Source organism: Mauremys reevesii, linkage group 16 (genome assembly GCF_016161935.1).
Source record: "Mauremys reevesii isolate NIE-2019 linkage group 16, ASM1616193v1, whole genome shotgun sequence".
Lineage (NCBI taxonomy): Eukaryota > Metazoa > Chordata > Testudines > Geoemydidae > Mauremys > Mauremys reevesii.
This window is the reverse complement of record NC_052638.1, coordinates 10,451,003-10,468,509: the sequence shown is the minus strand read 5'-3', so window position 1 is coordinate 10,468,509 and position 17,507 is coordinate 10,451,003. Positions and strand designations below refer to the sequence as shown.

Here is a 17,507-nt window from a genome sequence, read left to right as displayed (position 1 = left end):
GGTAAATCTGGATTATTCTAAGCATTACTGTGTAAAGACATTCAAGACTGACCACTCTTTATCTTTTCACATCAGCTGTTCAACCTGTTTCTCTGACTGTACCTCAGGAAATTATGTTCCTTGTGGACTTTACTTTTAGCAGCATAATATATTTGGGTTTTGCTGCCTAAAGCCTCATAAACTGAATGACTCAGGAATCAGCAATCTGCTGCAAAACAAAGCCTTTAAGATAGAAGATGCATTCAGTAAATGAGCCATTCAACTCAAGAGTATAAATGCCAGAGGCTTACTCACATATCCTAAAACTCTATCCTTTCTGCAGCTTTTTTGTTAATTCCTGCATGCCCAGAGCAATGCAGCCTGCAAACAAGCTCTGGTTTGCCCCTTGCGATGTTGTTGCACTCCAGTTTACAACACCCTGGTGCCCGAGTTAAGCAAAACAGGCCCAATTTCCAATGCCGTTATGACATGGAGTCATATGGTCACCGAACATCCTCCAAAGCCTCATTAAATGGATGTTGGCATCCTATGTCATCAAGACTGTTGGCTATGACAACTATCTACCGCAATATTTTGGCCTTTGGGTTACAGTTCTTAGTGGTTCTCAGGATCGCTATACACTGGCTGACTTTTGTAGTGATTTCTCCCCATCCTCACTAAAGTGGAACTTCACTCCCTGTTTCTCAGCAGGGCTTCTTACCATAAAAGCATTAACAACATAAGTTCTATAAGAAGGGAAGATTTTGCCTCCATTTACCGTTTATAGCATCTACAGTGCACCGTAGTCCCATCACAATAGCATTCAATAAGTGTGTGTGTCCCGTAACACAATAATGACCCTTGTGACAGCCTTAATTAATGTGTGTAATTAGGATCTGCTATTCTTTGAAGCTTTAAAGACCTCAGGCAGTGGGGAACTGAACTAAGCTAAAAATGTTAAAACAGGCCATCCAACGGAGACCACTTCCCATTCCTACAGCTCTGTATTAGTGTGACACCCATGTGCTCATGCGCTCCTACCACGAAGCTTGATAAGATTGAAATGCAATGTTTTGTCAATGCCCAATGCACTCAGTTCAATTGCAAGAAGTTCAGTTGAAAGGATTCTGCTCCAGATGCAGGAAATTCCAAGCCCCAGCAGCCAACCGAGCCACCAATATTGTATAAAGAATGAGGTTGAAAATTAACACTGAAAATATTGTGCCTTCATATAAAGTGAGGGTCCTCCCTCATTGAGAATAACAGAAATATACAGGCACCAGAGACAGGGAATGAAAATAATTTAAGACATGGAAAGACGTATGAGGAATGCTTGAAAAGATTGGGCTTCTTTAATTTAGAGACGAGACAAATAGGACGAGGTATACAAAAGAATGAATGGTGTAGAAAAAGTATGTCAGGCACATTTATGAAACTTCTCCCTACACAAGAACAAGGGGGCATTCAACAAGAGGGAATGGCAAGACATTCAAAAGCGATTAAAGGGCATACCACTTACACAATGCAAAATTGGTTTGTGGCACTCACTGCCACAAGACAGAGAGCCCAAGGGCTTAGTGAGACAGAAAGGATGTGAATGCATAATGAGAACACACACAGGTACAGTGGATGAGAATTTTTAAAAGCTAGGGCTATAAGCTTTGATGGTTCAGGGCATAAGCTAACCATTAATTAATGGAGATTGGGAGGAACTTCCCCTATGTGGGAGACATAATTATCCACTGGGTGGGCAGACTGGAAGTTCTTCTTGAAGCTACTGCTACAGGACATTGTCCAAGGCAGGATAGGAAACTAGATGGACCATGAGTCTATTCTTTTATGTCAATTCCTATGTTGCTACGCCCTCTACATGCTGGCTGGCTATCTGACTTCCTGGCAATTTGCAGAATGCTGAGGCTGCAATTTGTGGGCTGGATCTCAGCATATTCCTTTTCTTAGCCTGTTCTTTTGATATCTTTTCTTCTTTCACTTCCTGGATTTGGAGAGTGATCCCCCAGGGGAAAGACCAAATTGTAATAACTATCAGGAAACATGCTAAGGTGAAGAGAACTGAGCAGTTTGCAAGAAACAAAGATGAATGCATGCAAATGAGTCTTCAGTGTGCAACTCAGAACAAAATATCCAGGGAGATGTCCCTCATCCCCACTCTTACACCCCGACTTTCTATAGCTTTTTTTCATGAGGGTGTAGACCACCAGGTGTATATGAGCAACTTAATTTACTGCAAAGCTGGCTATGGATCTCCATCCTAATGTAGAGAAATTCACTTCTTCAGACAGCCATCTCTTAAATAATACAAGCTGACAACCAGTTGTGAATAGAACATGAGTGATTATGTCTGCAGCCATCAGAGCGAGGAATCTTATTACAAGGATGTGCTGATACAGCCCCCATTCATACATCCAGGGCCCATCACAAGTCTATTAAGGGAGCATCTATCACAAAAGCATTATGTTTTTTAAATGCTTGACAAAGGGCACAGTAGAAATAATTCTACTCAGACCTTGCAGTTTCCTTGGGTGACATCATTCTTGTGATTCTTCACTGAAAATGAAGAATGAAAACATTCAGTGGCAAACATATAAGATGAGAAGAGCAGATTTAGCAATGGGTTTGTTTTTCAGTTTGGAGGATGGCTTGTTTTTTCCAGTGTAGTGGAATGTACCGTAAGAGTAGGGTACTGAATGGAGCCCCAGGTCTCTCCGTTCAAGAGCCCTTTGGTCAAAAAGAAACTCAGGACACAAATAAAAATTAGTTGGTAGGTTTTATCCTGTTCTCTGATTTGTTTCACATCACAAAACCACCACACAATCAGACACCACTTCAGCATGATTTACACGCACCCACAAATTCATCTTGGCTCTATTTCAAAGATGCAGAAGGGAGTTACATGGCCAAATCCCATCAAATTTTAATGGGCATTTCAATGGGTGCCTAATTCCCTTAGGCTCTTTGAAAATCCCAGCCCTTATCTATTTATCTAGGTACTTATATGGCCACCATCACCAAAGTCTGAACTCTTTCCAGTTATTAAGAAACTGACAAAGTAAAATGCTGTCCCAACTGAAGTCAATGGGGATTTCGGTGGGGCCAGGGTTTCAGCCCTAATCTCTTTTTCCCTTCCCTATAGAAGAAATAGCTGGATCTGCAGTTTTCTTTGTTTATTGGTGTGAAGAGAGGTGCACGGCTGGAAGAGAGGTGTTTCAAATCCAGTTACAAGTGCATGAGTAGAGTTGCATGGTAGCTCAGCATTGCAATACCGGGGAGTGTTGCAAATATGGCTTCAGGTACTTTAGCACAGCCATGTGAGGTGCCTACAGCTAGAACAGCAGGAGGTGTTGCGGGTCAGGGTTGAAGCATATTAGACTATATGAGAACCCAGAATTAACCAGCCAAAGATGTTACAAGTCAGACTTGAGGTGCGGCAGCAGAGCTGCGTGGGGAAGTTCACGTACTATCACATCAGTGCTATGAGTCCTCCTCTTCCATGAGCGCCCAACCCACTCACAAAATCTTCAACGAAAAACGTGGTACATTTAGCACAAATTGAGGGAGACGCTCAAACCAGACTCTGTGTGCATCCAAATGTGGAGGGCTCAGACCTGAACTTCCTTCCACCCAGGAGTAAATTCATATTCCTTCTGGGTGACATGATCCTTTCCTTACACAATCTTGCACCATTTCTCTTCCCATCTCGGGCATTTTCTGCTAATTCCACTAGGGCCCTTTCTTCATGCATACATGTAACCCACATCAACTTCAATAGGAGTTACAGTGGGTGCAACCTGACAATGGAAAAGATCTCATCCTACAGTACAGCTGAGTGCTGAAAACACTTATTAAATGTTAATCTAAACTAAATTCACCTTATTTCTATATGCTACATTTGATCGGGCAGAATTATTTTAAACCTTACAACCTGTGTTTGGGTGAGTAAATGGATCATGGGTATATGCAGCTCAGGAAACCAATGATCGATGGACATTTTCACCTGAAAGGGATGTTGATTTAATACAAAAAAAATGAACCTGTATGCCTCAGGCTTGAGTGTTGGGCCAGGCTATACGATGAAGGCTTGTAAAGCCCGGGAATCAGGAGGGTAAAAGGGAAGTCCCGATCAGTGGTCAGAGTTCACGCAAGGGGTTCAATCGCCAGGAGATCCAATCCAAGGGGAAGGTACAGCAAGGTAGGGTCAGGGAGGGTGGCGGGGTCAGAGAAGGTGGCAGGCCCAGGTCAAACGAGGTGAGAAGCCAGTAAGGCAGGGTCAGGTGGGTCTGAGTAGCAACAAGCAGGCAATGACTCATTGCTCAAACAAAGCCAGAAGGGAAGCAGGACGTGCATCTATAGTCACCAGCCAATCAGGGTCAAGACCATGTGGCCAGCCAGGAAGCAGGCTGTGGAGCCCTGGAAGATGGCCCACCCAAGGCTGAATTCCCTGGGACTCTCGTGCGTTGGTGTGGCACGATGGCCAAGGCTATTTCCCAAACACCCAGTGGGCCTTGGTTTGAGACAAGGACGACAAACATTCTAAGCCCAGAATTGGGTACAGTTTTCTAAAGCACTGTGATGGGGTGGACTAGGCCCAAAGACCCCCTTCCGGAGGCCTCAGGGTTCTGCCACAGCCATCCCAGGGAAGGAGCAGTGGAGAGGTCCTCCAAGCAGGCTAGAGTGGCTGCAGGGGAAGCAGCCAATCAGGGCCTGGGAGGGCCATATAAAAGGAGTTGCAGAGCAGCCCAGTAGTTAGTTGCTGCTTGGAGCAGGAGGAGAAAGGACTGTAGGTCTGGTTGCCTGGAAGAGCAGCAGGGCTAGAGTTTGCTAGCAGGAACCGGGGGAGCATTGAGGGAGCACCTGGCTGGTTGCTAGGACTGAGTATGGACTGAGCCTGGGGAGGGCTGCAGGAAGATAATGTCTCCAGGGAGGAAGCCTTGGGGATGCAGCCCCATACCAATGCCGGACTACTTAAAGACCAAAGCCCATGGAGGGCTAGAGAGAGACACTAACAGAGGAGTACTGAGATAGGCCCTGGTGGACCATATATCCCAGAAGGGGGTTGTGCTGTTTAACATTCAGACAGTGGGACTCGGCCAGAGCACTGTATGTCTGACAAACTCGCCTGACAACCATCGAAAGGGGTCGCCAGAACTAAAGAACACAGACACGTCCAACCAGAAGGGGGCACTTGAGAGGTGGGTGCCAACCCTGTTACAAGCACCTAAATGACTTAGGATCCTAAATCCAATTGTCAAAAGTGGGCTCATAATGACTTGAGCGCTTTTTAGCATTGTAACCTTGATGATCATCTCATCTGACCTCCTTCGTTATTTTTGCTCTGCTTACACCACCACCGTGTATTCTGTTTGGGTTTTATTTTACTTATGGCTTAAAGATTAGAGCAGGACACTTGGGCTCTGGAGACCTAGGTTCAATGCCAAACTCTGCCACTGCCCCACTATGCAACCTTGGCCAAGTTACTTAGGCCTGATCCAAAGCCCATTCACATTAATAGGAGTTTTTTCACTGCTTTCAATGGGCTTTGATTCAGGCCTCACTGTGCCTAGGCTTCAGTGGGGATAACGACTAGAACTGGTCCCAAAAAAAAAAATCCATCAAGTTTTTTCAACTAGCCCAAATAATAAAGTGGACACGATAAAAATCTTTCCAACTGCTGATTGCAAGTAATTTCCACTACCACAGTATTTGCACTGCTACCGATGGTAGATAAAGGGAATACCACCAATACCTCAGGAATGATGGATAGGCAAAAATGTGAAATTGTAAAAAGTTTAATGGCAACCACTGTACCTATCTCCTTACCTCAAAGAGAACATTTTGCACACGTTGAGCTGGTTCTTAAATGAAATAACTCTGCAAGGCCAATTCAGAGTCAGTAATTTCTCCCTCAGAAAAGCCAAACGATTTGCTTCCAGCCTTCTTATTTCTAGGCAGTGTTGCACACAATTCTTTTTCACTAGATGAACGTGTCAGGCTCAGTCCTGTAAGCTTGTGCCCAATTTGAAGCACATGAGTAGCTTCATTGATTTTAAATGGATTACTCAGGTGGGATGCATGCGCTTAAGTGCTTTGCTGGTGGATTGGACCCGGGTTGTGCAGCCCCTAGCAGGATCCAGCACTTAGTGAATGGTATTTAGACACATGCCGTGTAAAATGAAGCCACCGGCAGTGACATGAGACAAAATTTTCAAACTTTGGTGTTGAAATTAAGCACTTAAATAAAAGGTATTTGAAAATCTGGCATTTAATTCCCTGGTCTAAGTCTTAGGCTTCTGTATATGCTCTTTGTGCCTTTTCTTTTCCCACTTTCCCCTATCATTATATCGTTATTATTTATATTCCAGGAGTACCCACAATGGGCTAGGCCAGGGGTCAGCAACCTTTCAGAAGTGCTGTGCCGAGTCTTCATTTATTCACTCTCATTTAAGGTTTCGTGTGCCAGTCATACATTTTAACCTTTTTAGAAGGTCTCTTTCTAGAAGTCTATAATATATAACTAAACTATTGTTGTATGTAAAGTAAATAAGGTTTTTTAAATATTTAAGAAGCTTCATTTAAAATTAAATTAAAATGCAGAGCCCCCGGACCAGTGGCCAGGACCCAGGCAGTGTGAGTGCCACTGAAAATCAGCTCGCGTGCCGCCTTCGGCACCCGTGCCATAGGTTGCCTACCCATGGGTTAGGGGCTGTAAAGATACAGGAGAGGACATTTGCAAAGAGCTTACAATTTGAAAAAAAAATTAGCATTATAAGAAAATACAACAGTATTCTACAGTAATGGACCAAAACACTGCAGTGTCTGAGAGCTTCACTATAGTCTTCTGGACCATCATTTGAAAATGCTGTGGAGTTTTAGAAAAAAGCTATTTGGAAGCTCTGTAGGGCATTTTTGTTGTGTGTGTAGAGTGCCAAGCAGAGTGAGATCCTGATCACCACTAGATGCTACTGCAGTACAAATAGAAAATAACAAAAATACATATTTCACAGATTGGAATCCCTTTATCAAGAATCATATCAAGCAGAACCTGATCATTTCATGTCCTGCTTCCAGGTTAGTGTGAGATCTAGTACTTGAGCCAGTGGGTTTAGTCTTTTTTCAAAAGGATTTTTTTCCTTAACCAAAGTACAAACAGCACAGAAAAATGAAATTGACAACAATTAATATGTGTTTCTTACTCTCCTGTGATTTTTTTCCTTTTACAGCTACCTAGACAGCTTAGATCGAATCGGAGCTCCAGACTACCAGCCAACAGAGCAGGATATACTTCGAACCAGGGTCAAAACAACCGGCATTGTAGAAACCCATTTCACATTCAAAAACCTCCACTTCAGGTAAGTCTGATGTGAATCCACTGTTGTATTTTCAGGCAGTTCAAATATCAGCATTGTATGACTGCAACCATATTACCTTGGGCAAAACCTCTCCCACAGTATGCTTGTCTCACTAGCTACTATCCTCCACCCCAGAGGCGACTGCGTTTCTGTGGGTACTAGCATATGGTATGTAAAATGGTTTGTAACTGAGGCAGAGTACACTCACCACACACATACCCACTCATGGCTGGGCATGGAATGGCATGGCAGGTCTGTCCTCTGTAGCATCCCCTTCTCACAGCTGCTCCAGTCCTGGGGCGGGAGGGTGACCCATCCTTGTGACTCAGCCCTCACACCTGCTCATGCTTCAGTTCCCACCTTTCCAGGGTAATATAAAATCCAACAAAAAATGTCTGGTCCCTCCATCCAGTCTGCTGCCCTCAATTTTGGGCCCAGTGGTCCATACATCCTTGTCTTTGGGCTTTTTGTAGTCCATATCCCCTTCCCGGGGGCTGGTAAGGGAACCCAGTCCTACTCACTACACTGGGTTCCAGTCCAGGAATCTGGGACAGGCAGTCAAGGTTCCTGCCAACAGAGTCCTTACTGCCACCTCCCTGGGCTTCTCCCTGCCAAGCCTTGTCCTGGGCTCTCCTCACCCTGCAAGAGCCTTCTGGTTCCCTCAAAGTCTCGTCACACCATATCCCCAGGACAGGAACAGCAGAGTTTCTTCCTTCAGCCTCTTTCTGTTCCAAACTTCCTCTGTGTATAGTGCCACCCAACCCTTCCCCAGCTGGGGTTCATCAGTGACTAGCCCTGGCCCACCCTCCAGGTGCAACCATGTGGGTTAATTGGCCTCTGCAGCCCACATTAATCCTTTCATCACCTGCATGGGGTAGGCACTAGGGCACTACTTGCCTTGGTTTAGAAAATTTTTTTCCTGATGAGCAGGTTGTTCTACATTTGCCCATTATGGGGTTCCTTGCCTCTTCCTCTGAACCCTCTAGTACTTGCCTGTGTTGGAGACGTGACACAAGAATAAACAGACTCTGCTCCAGTCCAGAATGGCATATGGTAAAAACATTCGGCCATTTGTTGTCTACATGAGATAGTCACGCTGATGCTCCTAGACTTTGCCAGTAATTCTACTCTCGAGTGCAGGGCAGACAGAGGTTTCTAAGAGACATATAGACACACACACACACACCCTCTTAAACCCTCCGAACACTTAAGATACATGCAGATTGCTAGGGCTCTCTGGAAAGCAAGAGCTATCCTCAGAGAGGCCCCTTGCCCATGCACTGCCAACAAATCCCACACAGCATCCAAGCCCCTGAACAATCTTCAGGAGCTTATGCTGTCATGGGTTCCCCTAACCACCACTGCCTGCAGAACTCCTCCTTGGAGAGAGAGGGGTTCCAAACCTCAGAGAAGGAAGAAGTGACAGTCGCTGCAGACTCTGTTGCCCTGTGCTAGGAGCCCTCCAGGGATGAGTACTTAGAAATACAAAAGGGATTACTAATATTTTCCCTTTGTTAATAAAGAATAAATGAAGAGACGTCCCTATTTCATGCACAGGCTGTTCGATGTGGGAGGTCAGAGGTCAGAACGTAAGAAATGGATCCACTGCTTTGAGGACGTCACAGCGATCATTTTTTGTGTCGCGCTGAGTGGTTACGATCAGGTGCTCCATGAAGACGAAACCACGGTGAGTGTTTACGGGGCGACACAGGCCCCGACACTTCATCGCTGGCCTATTGCATAGCCTGCCGTTGCTCAGGGATCAACTCACACTCTTATTGGCTTGTACCAAATCAATGGACTTGTTAATCACACGTCTTCCCTTGATTCTGAAAGGGTGTGCAGAGCCTTTCTTCCCCCAGCCCTTGGAAATTAAGTCTTCCATTGCCCAGGGTGGAGTTAACCCAGGTAACAGTTTCTTGCTCTGATTACGTTATAATGTTTTCTTTTCTCTCAAGTTGATCAGTGCAAAATGCCATGGGACATAAAGAGGATCCTGAACCCAGAGAGTAGAGTGATAAGCAGTGAATAGGTGCTTTTGAAAACAAACTTAAGGAACTCAATAAGCAGCACTTGGAACATCCAGATACACAAAGATGTAGCAACACCACAAATTCCTCAGGTGGATTCAAGCTATCGGGGTAACCTGCTTCTAAATGCAAAAGAAATTCATTTTCCCGAGTGAAACGGGAACTGTTCAACTCTGGTGGAATTTGTTTTATGGGGGATGGGATTATCTCCCATAACTTCCCACTGTGATACTAGCCCTGAAATACTGCATGGAAATTGAAAATAAGGGAAATCGCATACACTAGCGGCTGGATGATTGTGTGGCATTCCCATTAATCTGAATGTGTTAGCAGTCTGGGCATATAATGGGTGAGAGAATAGTCACGAGCTATACGGCGTGCAGTAAGAAAGATACTTGTGCATTTGGAAAGATGGAATGTCAATAACAGAAAAGGCAAGAAATTGTAGGAGTAATCAGGTATTGTCTTGCCCAGCATTGAAGAACCAAAAGTCAGAGCTTCCTAAATGCTTTGTGCATGCCCAATGTGCAACAAAGCAACAGAGATGCTATTTTCACCAGTTTCTGTAGGCGGCTCTAACGTTTATTCCTTTTCCTGTTTGTAAAGGATCAGAAGTGAGGATGGATAACACGGTGAGGAAAGACTCAAAAAAGAGTTTGTAACTTGCAGTCAGTAATGTATTAACGAAGAGACTTTTTGGGCACTGATATATTACGTCTTCTAGGTCAGATTCATGAACTCTGGTGAAGAGGTCACCTGCTTGTTGAAATCCTGCATTGCATGAGTTTAGGTTACATTGACACCAGAATTTAGTCTATTAACATCCTCATATCCCCATCCCCCTAGATCTGCAGATTCGGATTGAGATTCTGAATCACCCTACCACACTACACTCCTCCAGAAAACATTTAGGATGCACATTTATAATATCTGTATTAACTAAGAACCCTTCCTATACATGTGTTTTCCGCTTCCTATGTATCTGTCCCAGTATCACAGCTATTGGCTAGAATTTTCAAGGCTCTAAGGGAGTTAGGTGAAAGTCAATGGGAATTGGGCACCTAACTCTCTTAAAGCTCTTTGAAAATCCTGCCCCTCAACTCTGTGGTCAATTTTCTGTAATAACATTAGTGTCAGCTGCTAGGTAGATCTAAAATAATAGGGTGCAGCAACTCTGTTGTGTGTGTGTTTGTGAACCACATGTCTCCATAGCTCCCAAGAGACACTCACCCACTGAGAAGGTGATGCCCCTTCTAGAACGGGAAATCTGCCAGTCACATGATGTGGAGGAGCATATGCAGGTTAGGAAGGACTCAGTTAGCAAAAATGTCTAGGGTCTGAGGTACAAAGGTGCCAATTCCCTCCAGTTGTCGGATGTCAGCTGGAGTTGTGGATGCTCGGGACTTCTGTAAATCAAGTCGATGTTGTCTCTTGTTAGGCACCAGAAAACTGAAGCTCCTAAAAGTAGTGACCACTCCTAGTGCTTTGGCCTTAACCTTGGGTTTATAAAATGGGGATAAAATTGATTTACAGGAGCATTGTGAGGCTATATTACTTCATGTTTGTTGCTCCCCACACCACCCATGCTGATAGACACATCAATGACCTCTCTAACAGAGAACAGAAATACAATGATGATTCTCCATTGGAGCCTTACTAGTGTTGTATTAGGTCTTTAAGTCAGACTATGTTTTCTGAACCCCCAATGTAGGCAGGAACAGCAGCTTCTGTAACCCCAAATGCACCACATTCTCTTTGTTAAGAATATTAGTTTTGGATTAATTTGAGGTGCTGTTCTGGGATTTTTTTTTCTATGTAAATTTCATTTCACAATTCACTCCCTAGTACTCTGGGCAACAGGAAAAAAGACACAGATTCTGATCATTTGAGTGGACAGTTGTTAGTGCACATTAAAGAGACAAGGTGGGTGACCCAGCATCTGCTGGTGAAAGAGACAGGCTTTCGAGCTTCTACACAACTCGTCTTCGGGTCTTGGCAACCCTGCAAACAAACTACAACAACATTGCAAACAAAGGGCAAATTAAATGCAGATGATGCTCTTGTTTAGCCTAAATAAACAGCTCCTGTTGAGTTCAAACACAAATAGCGAAATAAGAAAATAACACATTCAGTATCTCGGCCCTGCTACTTCCGTAACTCAGATCTCCCATGCAAATGGCGTGCTGAAAATACAGCATCTACTGACAGTTGGGCCTCAGTCAATTTCACCCCTACCATTCTGTCAGGAACAATTTCACCTACAACTTTAGTCACCACAATCTCCTTCCTTAAAGTATAGTTCAGCTTTAAAACTAACTGGATTGTGTTCTTCCTTGCACATCATCTATAGAAACCCTTACTAAGTTCCAGTCACTTAAACCTGTGCAAAACCATTGAAGGCACTGAGATTGCACAGATGTCACTAAGGGCAAAATCTTTATTACTGGTGAGGATACATGAGAAAGAAAGAACCCAGCTCATGTGTGAGGTCTTAAAACACGTTAGCAAAGATGGCACTTGGAAAAAACATTTCTTCCTTGTAAACTGAGCATATCATTGACAATAATCATAAGAACTCGCTATGCCATTTTATACTTTTCTGAATAAAACTGTACTTTCTGTGGACAAAATTATAGTTATAATACAAACAGTCTCTAATGAAGATCCTAGATTTCTATCACTGGGCTCAAATTGGCAACCAGGCGTTTAAAGCAGCAGCCCCTTGAGGTCGCTTTGTCAGTGAGCTAGAGATTCCAGGCAGCTTCCAATTTCAGGCCATTCCTATCAGATGAAGAAGACTGAACCCAAGAAGTTTGTAGTGCACTGGAGAGCCAGCCCTTACGCAACAAGTTCATTGTGAAACCTTGTCAGATAGGAATGGGCAAATGAGTGCAGATAAAATAAGAACTGATCCAAGCCTTCCCCTCAAAGTGAAACTTTGCTTGAAGTTCAGAAAAGTTTATCATTTTTAATATACTTGTCATGACCCTTGTTTTAAAACTATGCCACTCTTCTGTTATCACAGCACCTAGCATGCGCTGTAGCATTTGAGACCACTGCTTTATAGTACTGTCATAATTTTCAGTAAGGGATGCCTCTCCACTTCTGTGTTTTCAGACAGGAACAGTAAGAAATACATGAAAACCAGAAGAAAGGCTAGTTCTTCTGCATGTCCAGCTTAGCCTGAACTAATAATCTCATGAGAAGGTTTCTTCTCATGAGATTTCTAGACCTACATTCAAGTACCAATCCAAGCTTTGCATATGTAGCCAATCTGAACTTCTTGAATTCAGCCAGGCACTGCTCCACTGTCAGCACATCAAAAGCCTTCCTCATATGATGGTCCAACCCATGACCTGACTGTGCAAGGCACTCCAGAGCTGAAGGATGAATGTAGAGGTAGACATCCAGAATGCTGTTGGAATTCCATTGGCTTCATACATATACTATAAGCAGAGAGAGCAAAGCAAAATGAAATGTTATGCCAAGTTTTCCCTCTAAATCCTCCCATACACAGTTCACAAAAGCTTTCCTCCAAATGGTAAGATGGGTCTCACACAGTGGCCTACAGTGGGCAATATACATCTACTTAGTCCATCACTAAGGCTGCTACCACAGTACTGAATTAACAATACAAAGATGGCAATACTCAGTTGCTAAGTGACTGAGCAGGTCAGTGGACAGCCTTGCCCAGTCAGGCTCTCAGTGTGGTAGGTCAATGACTTTTTTAGTCTTCACAAGACAATGAAATGAAAAAAACCCCAAGGCCTTATCCAAATCCCAGGTAACGGGTAGGGGGAAAACCAACTAGCAACATTCATATACAACACTGGAATGGACCATAAGCAGGTGGGGATTTTTATTGCTCCCTATGGCACTTTTTAAGACAATGGTGGCATGGGATCTACCATGTGAATCTATAATATCCTCTTCAGTTCTTCCTTGTACATGCTAGGGGGAAAAAGGCAGATGTGCGTGGTACACTTTGCTGCCTCTGGAATTAAACTGTTGTTTAGTTCCTCTGTATCTAGCTGGTATATGAAGATACTGTTGGTGCCCTAGTTGCTGAATGTGTAACACACTCACAGCTTGGTGCTGTTGACCTTAGCTGTGCATTAGTGTTGGACCTATAGAAACTGGCACTCACTGAATGATATGGTTAATGTGCTCTCCTGGCTATAAATGTGCAAATTGCACCAGTCACCCATTTGCTTAGAAGCAAAGAGCAAGTTTCAAGGATCTTTGCCATCTGTAGACAATATAACTAGAAGCTATACATTGGGGAGCAGAAGAGAAGTACTGATGCACACTAGTCCTGATCAGGAAAGTAGCAAGATCAGAGAAGCAATCACCTTTTCTTTGCCGCCAGAGCACAAAATAAGAAATATCACCTGCTGCATTTGAGAACTGCTGGCAGGAAACAAGGTGAGAGAGGCTAGAAGATTTTCTTTCCTTCTTGCTCCACCAAAATGACAAAGCAAATGCATCTACAAGTAGGCACAATGTGGTAAAAGAGGTGGAAATATTAAGAGGAGTCATACAGAGGGAAATGTCATGGTTCCCCAGTCCTTAACTTATGTGAGAACGACCCTGTTTGCCCCAATCATTACAAGAGAAGTAGAGTTGAAACCGTGGGTGGAAAGGGAAAGCTCAGGAGAGTAGTGGCAATATTGAGCCAGAAAACAGATCTTGGATATTGTCGGGAGAAGGCTGTCCCAAACCCAGAGGAGACAATAGACTAGCTTCATTCACCCTGGGGACTCCAGGAGAAATGTCCAATCCTGGCACTGGGATTTGTAGGATATAAAGGAATGTTTATTGCAAGTACCGTTTTCTACTGGGGTTTGCCATTTAATTGGTTCTGCTGTATGTATATAATGGTGAAGACTCAATGACATCAATTACTTACTCAAGGAAAGTGTGCCATTTCCCTGCACATTTTGATGTAAATTTAAAGGGGAAAAAACCATTATGGGATTTTTGAACACTCTGGCTACAGTGGGAATATGACAGCACTAGCGAAAAGGTCGACCAGATGAGAAGGCCTCTGCTCTGTTTAGAAACCAAGATTTTTGTGTTCACCATATATTACCTGATGTGCTTTGACTGCGGTACTGTATAAATGCCCCTGTTTTAACCTGTTCTGATTGTTCTTTAATTATGGTGTAATTATGAGACGATGAACAGAAGGGTAAGTATTATGACAGTCTGAAATGTCTGGTCTCTGATTGTTCTTCATTCAGTCCCAGAAGCTGTGTTTACATCTTGCTGTGTATGCATCTTGTTTTAACAGTTAAGGATAATAGAGAATGGCACAAATAATGTTCTGCAAGGGACTCTGGTTAAAAGTGACTATGTGTATGTGTGTTCCTGCCCCTTTCCACCTTCCGTCCTCTTCCTTCCCTCTCACAAAGGGTCTTAGAAAGCCCAGGGTCATCTGAACAAAGTCTTTTCAGACTTCTACAGCTTTATGATTTTGATTCCACCTCTGGCAAAGTGAAACCGTGCTCTGTGTCTTACATACCCCACAGTAAAAAGAGAGGTCTGAGCACTCTCGGGTGACGTTTTAAAAAGAAAAAGGAAACACCTGAGGGTTCAGCCAGCTAAGAAAATGGGGTAGTTCTGTCCTTCTGTGCTACGTTGAATTATATGCAAGCAAACCTACCAACTCATTTACAGGTGGTCAAAAAGGTGTTGACTGTTTTCTTGCAGCATGCACCATTAAATTGCAAGATGCCATCTTACTAGCATCTTCAACGATCCAGGAAAAACAATGGCGTCCAATAAATAAATCAATGATTAAGTGTGTAGCCACCTCTTCACCCACGTCATTACCATACAAGCTGGAGGGGAAAGCGAACCAATTTAATAGACGCCACAGCTTCTAATCAAAGATACGTGGTATCAGTAAAACAGTAACGTTGCAGTTCTAGTGGTTCATTTGATGCTATATCTGATCACAGGTTCAAATATTTTCCTTGTCCATGGAAAATCTGTATCTAGATAAAATGTTCAGTGATCATTAAAGGATGTGCAGCAATAAAAAGGAAAGTGCTAATAAATAAAACACTGGGGTCAACAATGCAGCCACTTATGCATGAGCCTCAGCAGGAGATGTAGACAAGCAGTGGCTGCTGAATAGGGCCCATTGTACATGTGCTGTACAAGTCATTCTGTGTGGCTACATGCAGATGGGCTGTGCCACACCGACCACCGAAACAATTTAACAGATGAGATTATGTACCACTTTTGTATCTAGCCTATTCCCTGTGTTCGTTGTACCAGCTGCTAGTCTTGTGTGAGTGTTGGTGGACCAGGGGTGCACTCTCTGAGGTGCTCCCAGTGACAAAAACCAAGCAAGTGGTCTGGTCTGTAACCTGATTTGCCTTTGATAATCCCATGACTCTCTGGGTGTGCTTCGTCCTCATTATGCCTGCTCTCTCTGCTATCCCGTTCCCGGTTGGGAGGTGGCCGCGCAACCGGCGTGCGCATTCCGGCTTCGGCCTCTCGCTCCAAACAGCACCAAGCCTCAGAACCTTCACAACTTTTCCTCGGCCGTCTGACCTTATCTAACCAAACAAAGGCCAAAAAATGAGATTTTGAGAGACCCACCAAATTTGGCAGGTATGAAGCTTCTCTTGAACTGAGAAAAATGAGTTAAGAGTTGAAAGCAGCAGGGGAACATGACACTACTGGTTGACTTTGCCGTGAGCTCCTTCCACCACCATAGACCACGTGGCGGACTTTGCAACTTCCTAACCAATACATTTAATTTCTTTTGTTTTATCTGTTTCTGTATCTTTTTGTCATTGCATGACCTATAACTAAAAAGCTGCCTTCCCCCTGTGTGTGTATTTGAACGCGTGGTTCCTTTATTGGCAAACAAGCTAATGTTCTTCCGTGAGGCATGAGCTAACATCAACGGGTTAATCTGCTGACTTGTAGTTTGGTTGTTCTTAGGTACCTTCTGTAATAGGGTTCCTTATTTTCTTTAATTTTTTTTCTTTGCTAGACACTTTTTGTTGAGCCATCTTCCAAAGAAACCCCCACTAAAAAAAAAAAAAAAAAAGGAAACCCACTAAACAAAATAACAAAACAAGGCAAAGGTCACGGCAAGGTCAATAACGAGAAGATGTCACCTTGCTGTCTGCTTCCAACTCTGGATTAATTCAAGGATCTCACCAGTCCTTGGTTAATGTATCCAACCAACTGTGTGCCATAGACACACAACAATGAAGTGAAAAATTTTAACAAGAACATTTTAGAAAATCTGCATGACCTGCACCTACACATAGATCTGACCAAAGGGCAGAAGTAGCTTCCCCCTACATGCATGGTGCATGATCATTTATATGAGCTGAAATCCTGTAAACTATACACTATGCAAAATAAACAGCTCTATGTAATGAAATGCCCTTGTTACTAACTGTCTGTCAAATATCATAGGGATTGCATCTGTGTATGTACATGTTCACCTGTATGTATACATAAATTTATTACATATACTGTCGTTTTTATTTTTTTTTCCTCCTCAATTTAGATGTTTTAGATTTCCCTACATGTTGTACACCACGCGGTCACCGTCTTTAGCCTGATACACCCTCTCCTTTATATTACAGAACCGCATGCACGAATCATTGAAGCTGTTTGACAGCATCTGTAACAACAAGTGGTTCACAGACACGTCCATCATCCTCTTTCTAAACAAGAAGGACATATTTGAGGAGAAAATTAAGAAATCTCCATTGACTATCTGCTTTCCGGAGTACACAGGTAATGAGAAACTAGGGTTCCTTTTTAAACCATGTGCACACCAATGCCCAGCAAAGAGATAGGTGGCTCAGGGTAATGGGATATGCAGCTTTTCAAATCGAGGTTGTTGGTTTTTAAGGTGCATCTCAGGCAATGATGATAAAGGTGCCAATCCTGCAACCCTTAGGCAAAACTCCCGTTGACTTCAAGTGGACGTTTTCTTTGAATAAAGGCTGCAGAATTATCTCCCAGCTGCTTCCACTGTCTGACAGCTGTTCAGTGAGTGGCCCATGTACAATGTGTTGATTGGTTTAAGCCAAGTCCCTAGGGGACAAGTCGTCATTATCACTAAAATAACCACAATTGCCACTAGCTGACCTGT

At 43.4% G+C, this 17,507-nt stretch overlaps 1 protein-coding gene across 3 annotated transcripts in view; it reads left to right on the top strand.

Moving 5' to 3' along the window:
* GNAO1 (G protein subunit alpha o1) overlaps positions 1-17,507 on the top strand; it is a 309,727-nt gene that overhangs the window by 244,641 nt on the left and 47,579 nt on the right. For 2 of the 3 annotated variants that reach the window (XM_039502945.1, XM_039502944.1), the window contains exons 5-6: positions 7,215-7,343; positions 8,901-9,030. In XM_039502945.1, coding sequence (XP_039358879.1) covers positions 7,215-7,343; positions 8,901-9,030 — 259 coding nt within the window. Of the gene's footprint in view, positions 1-7,214; positions 7,344-8,900; positions 9,031-16,992; positions 17,147-17,507 lie in introns of all 3 variants that reach the window. The other variant, XM_039502947.1, reaches the window with a different exon arrangement.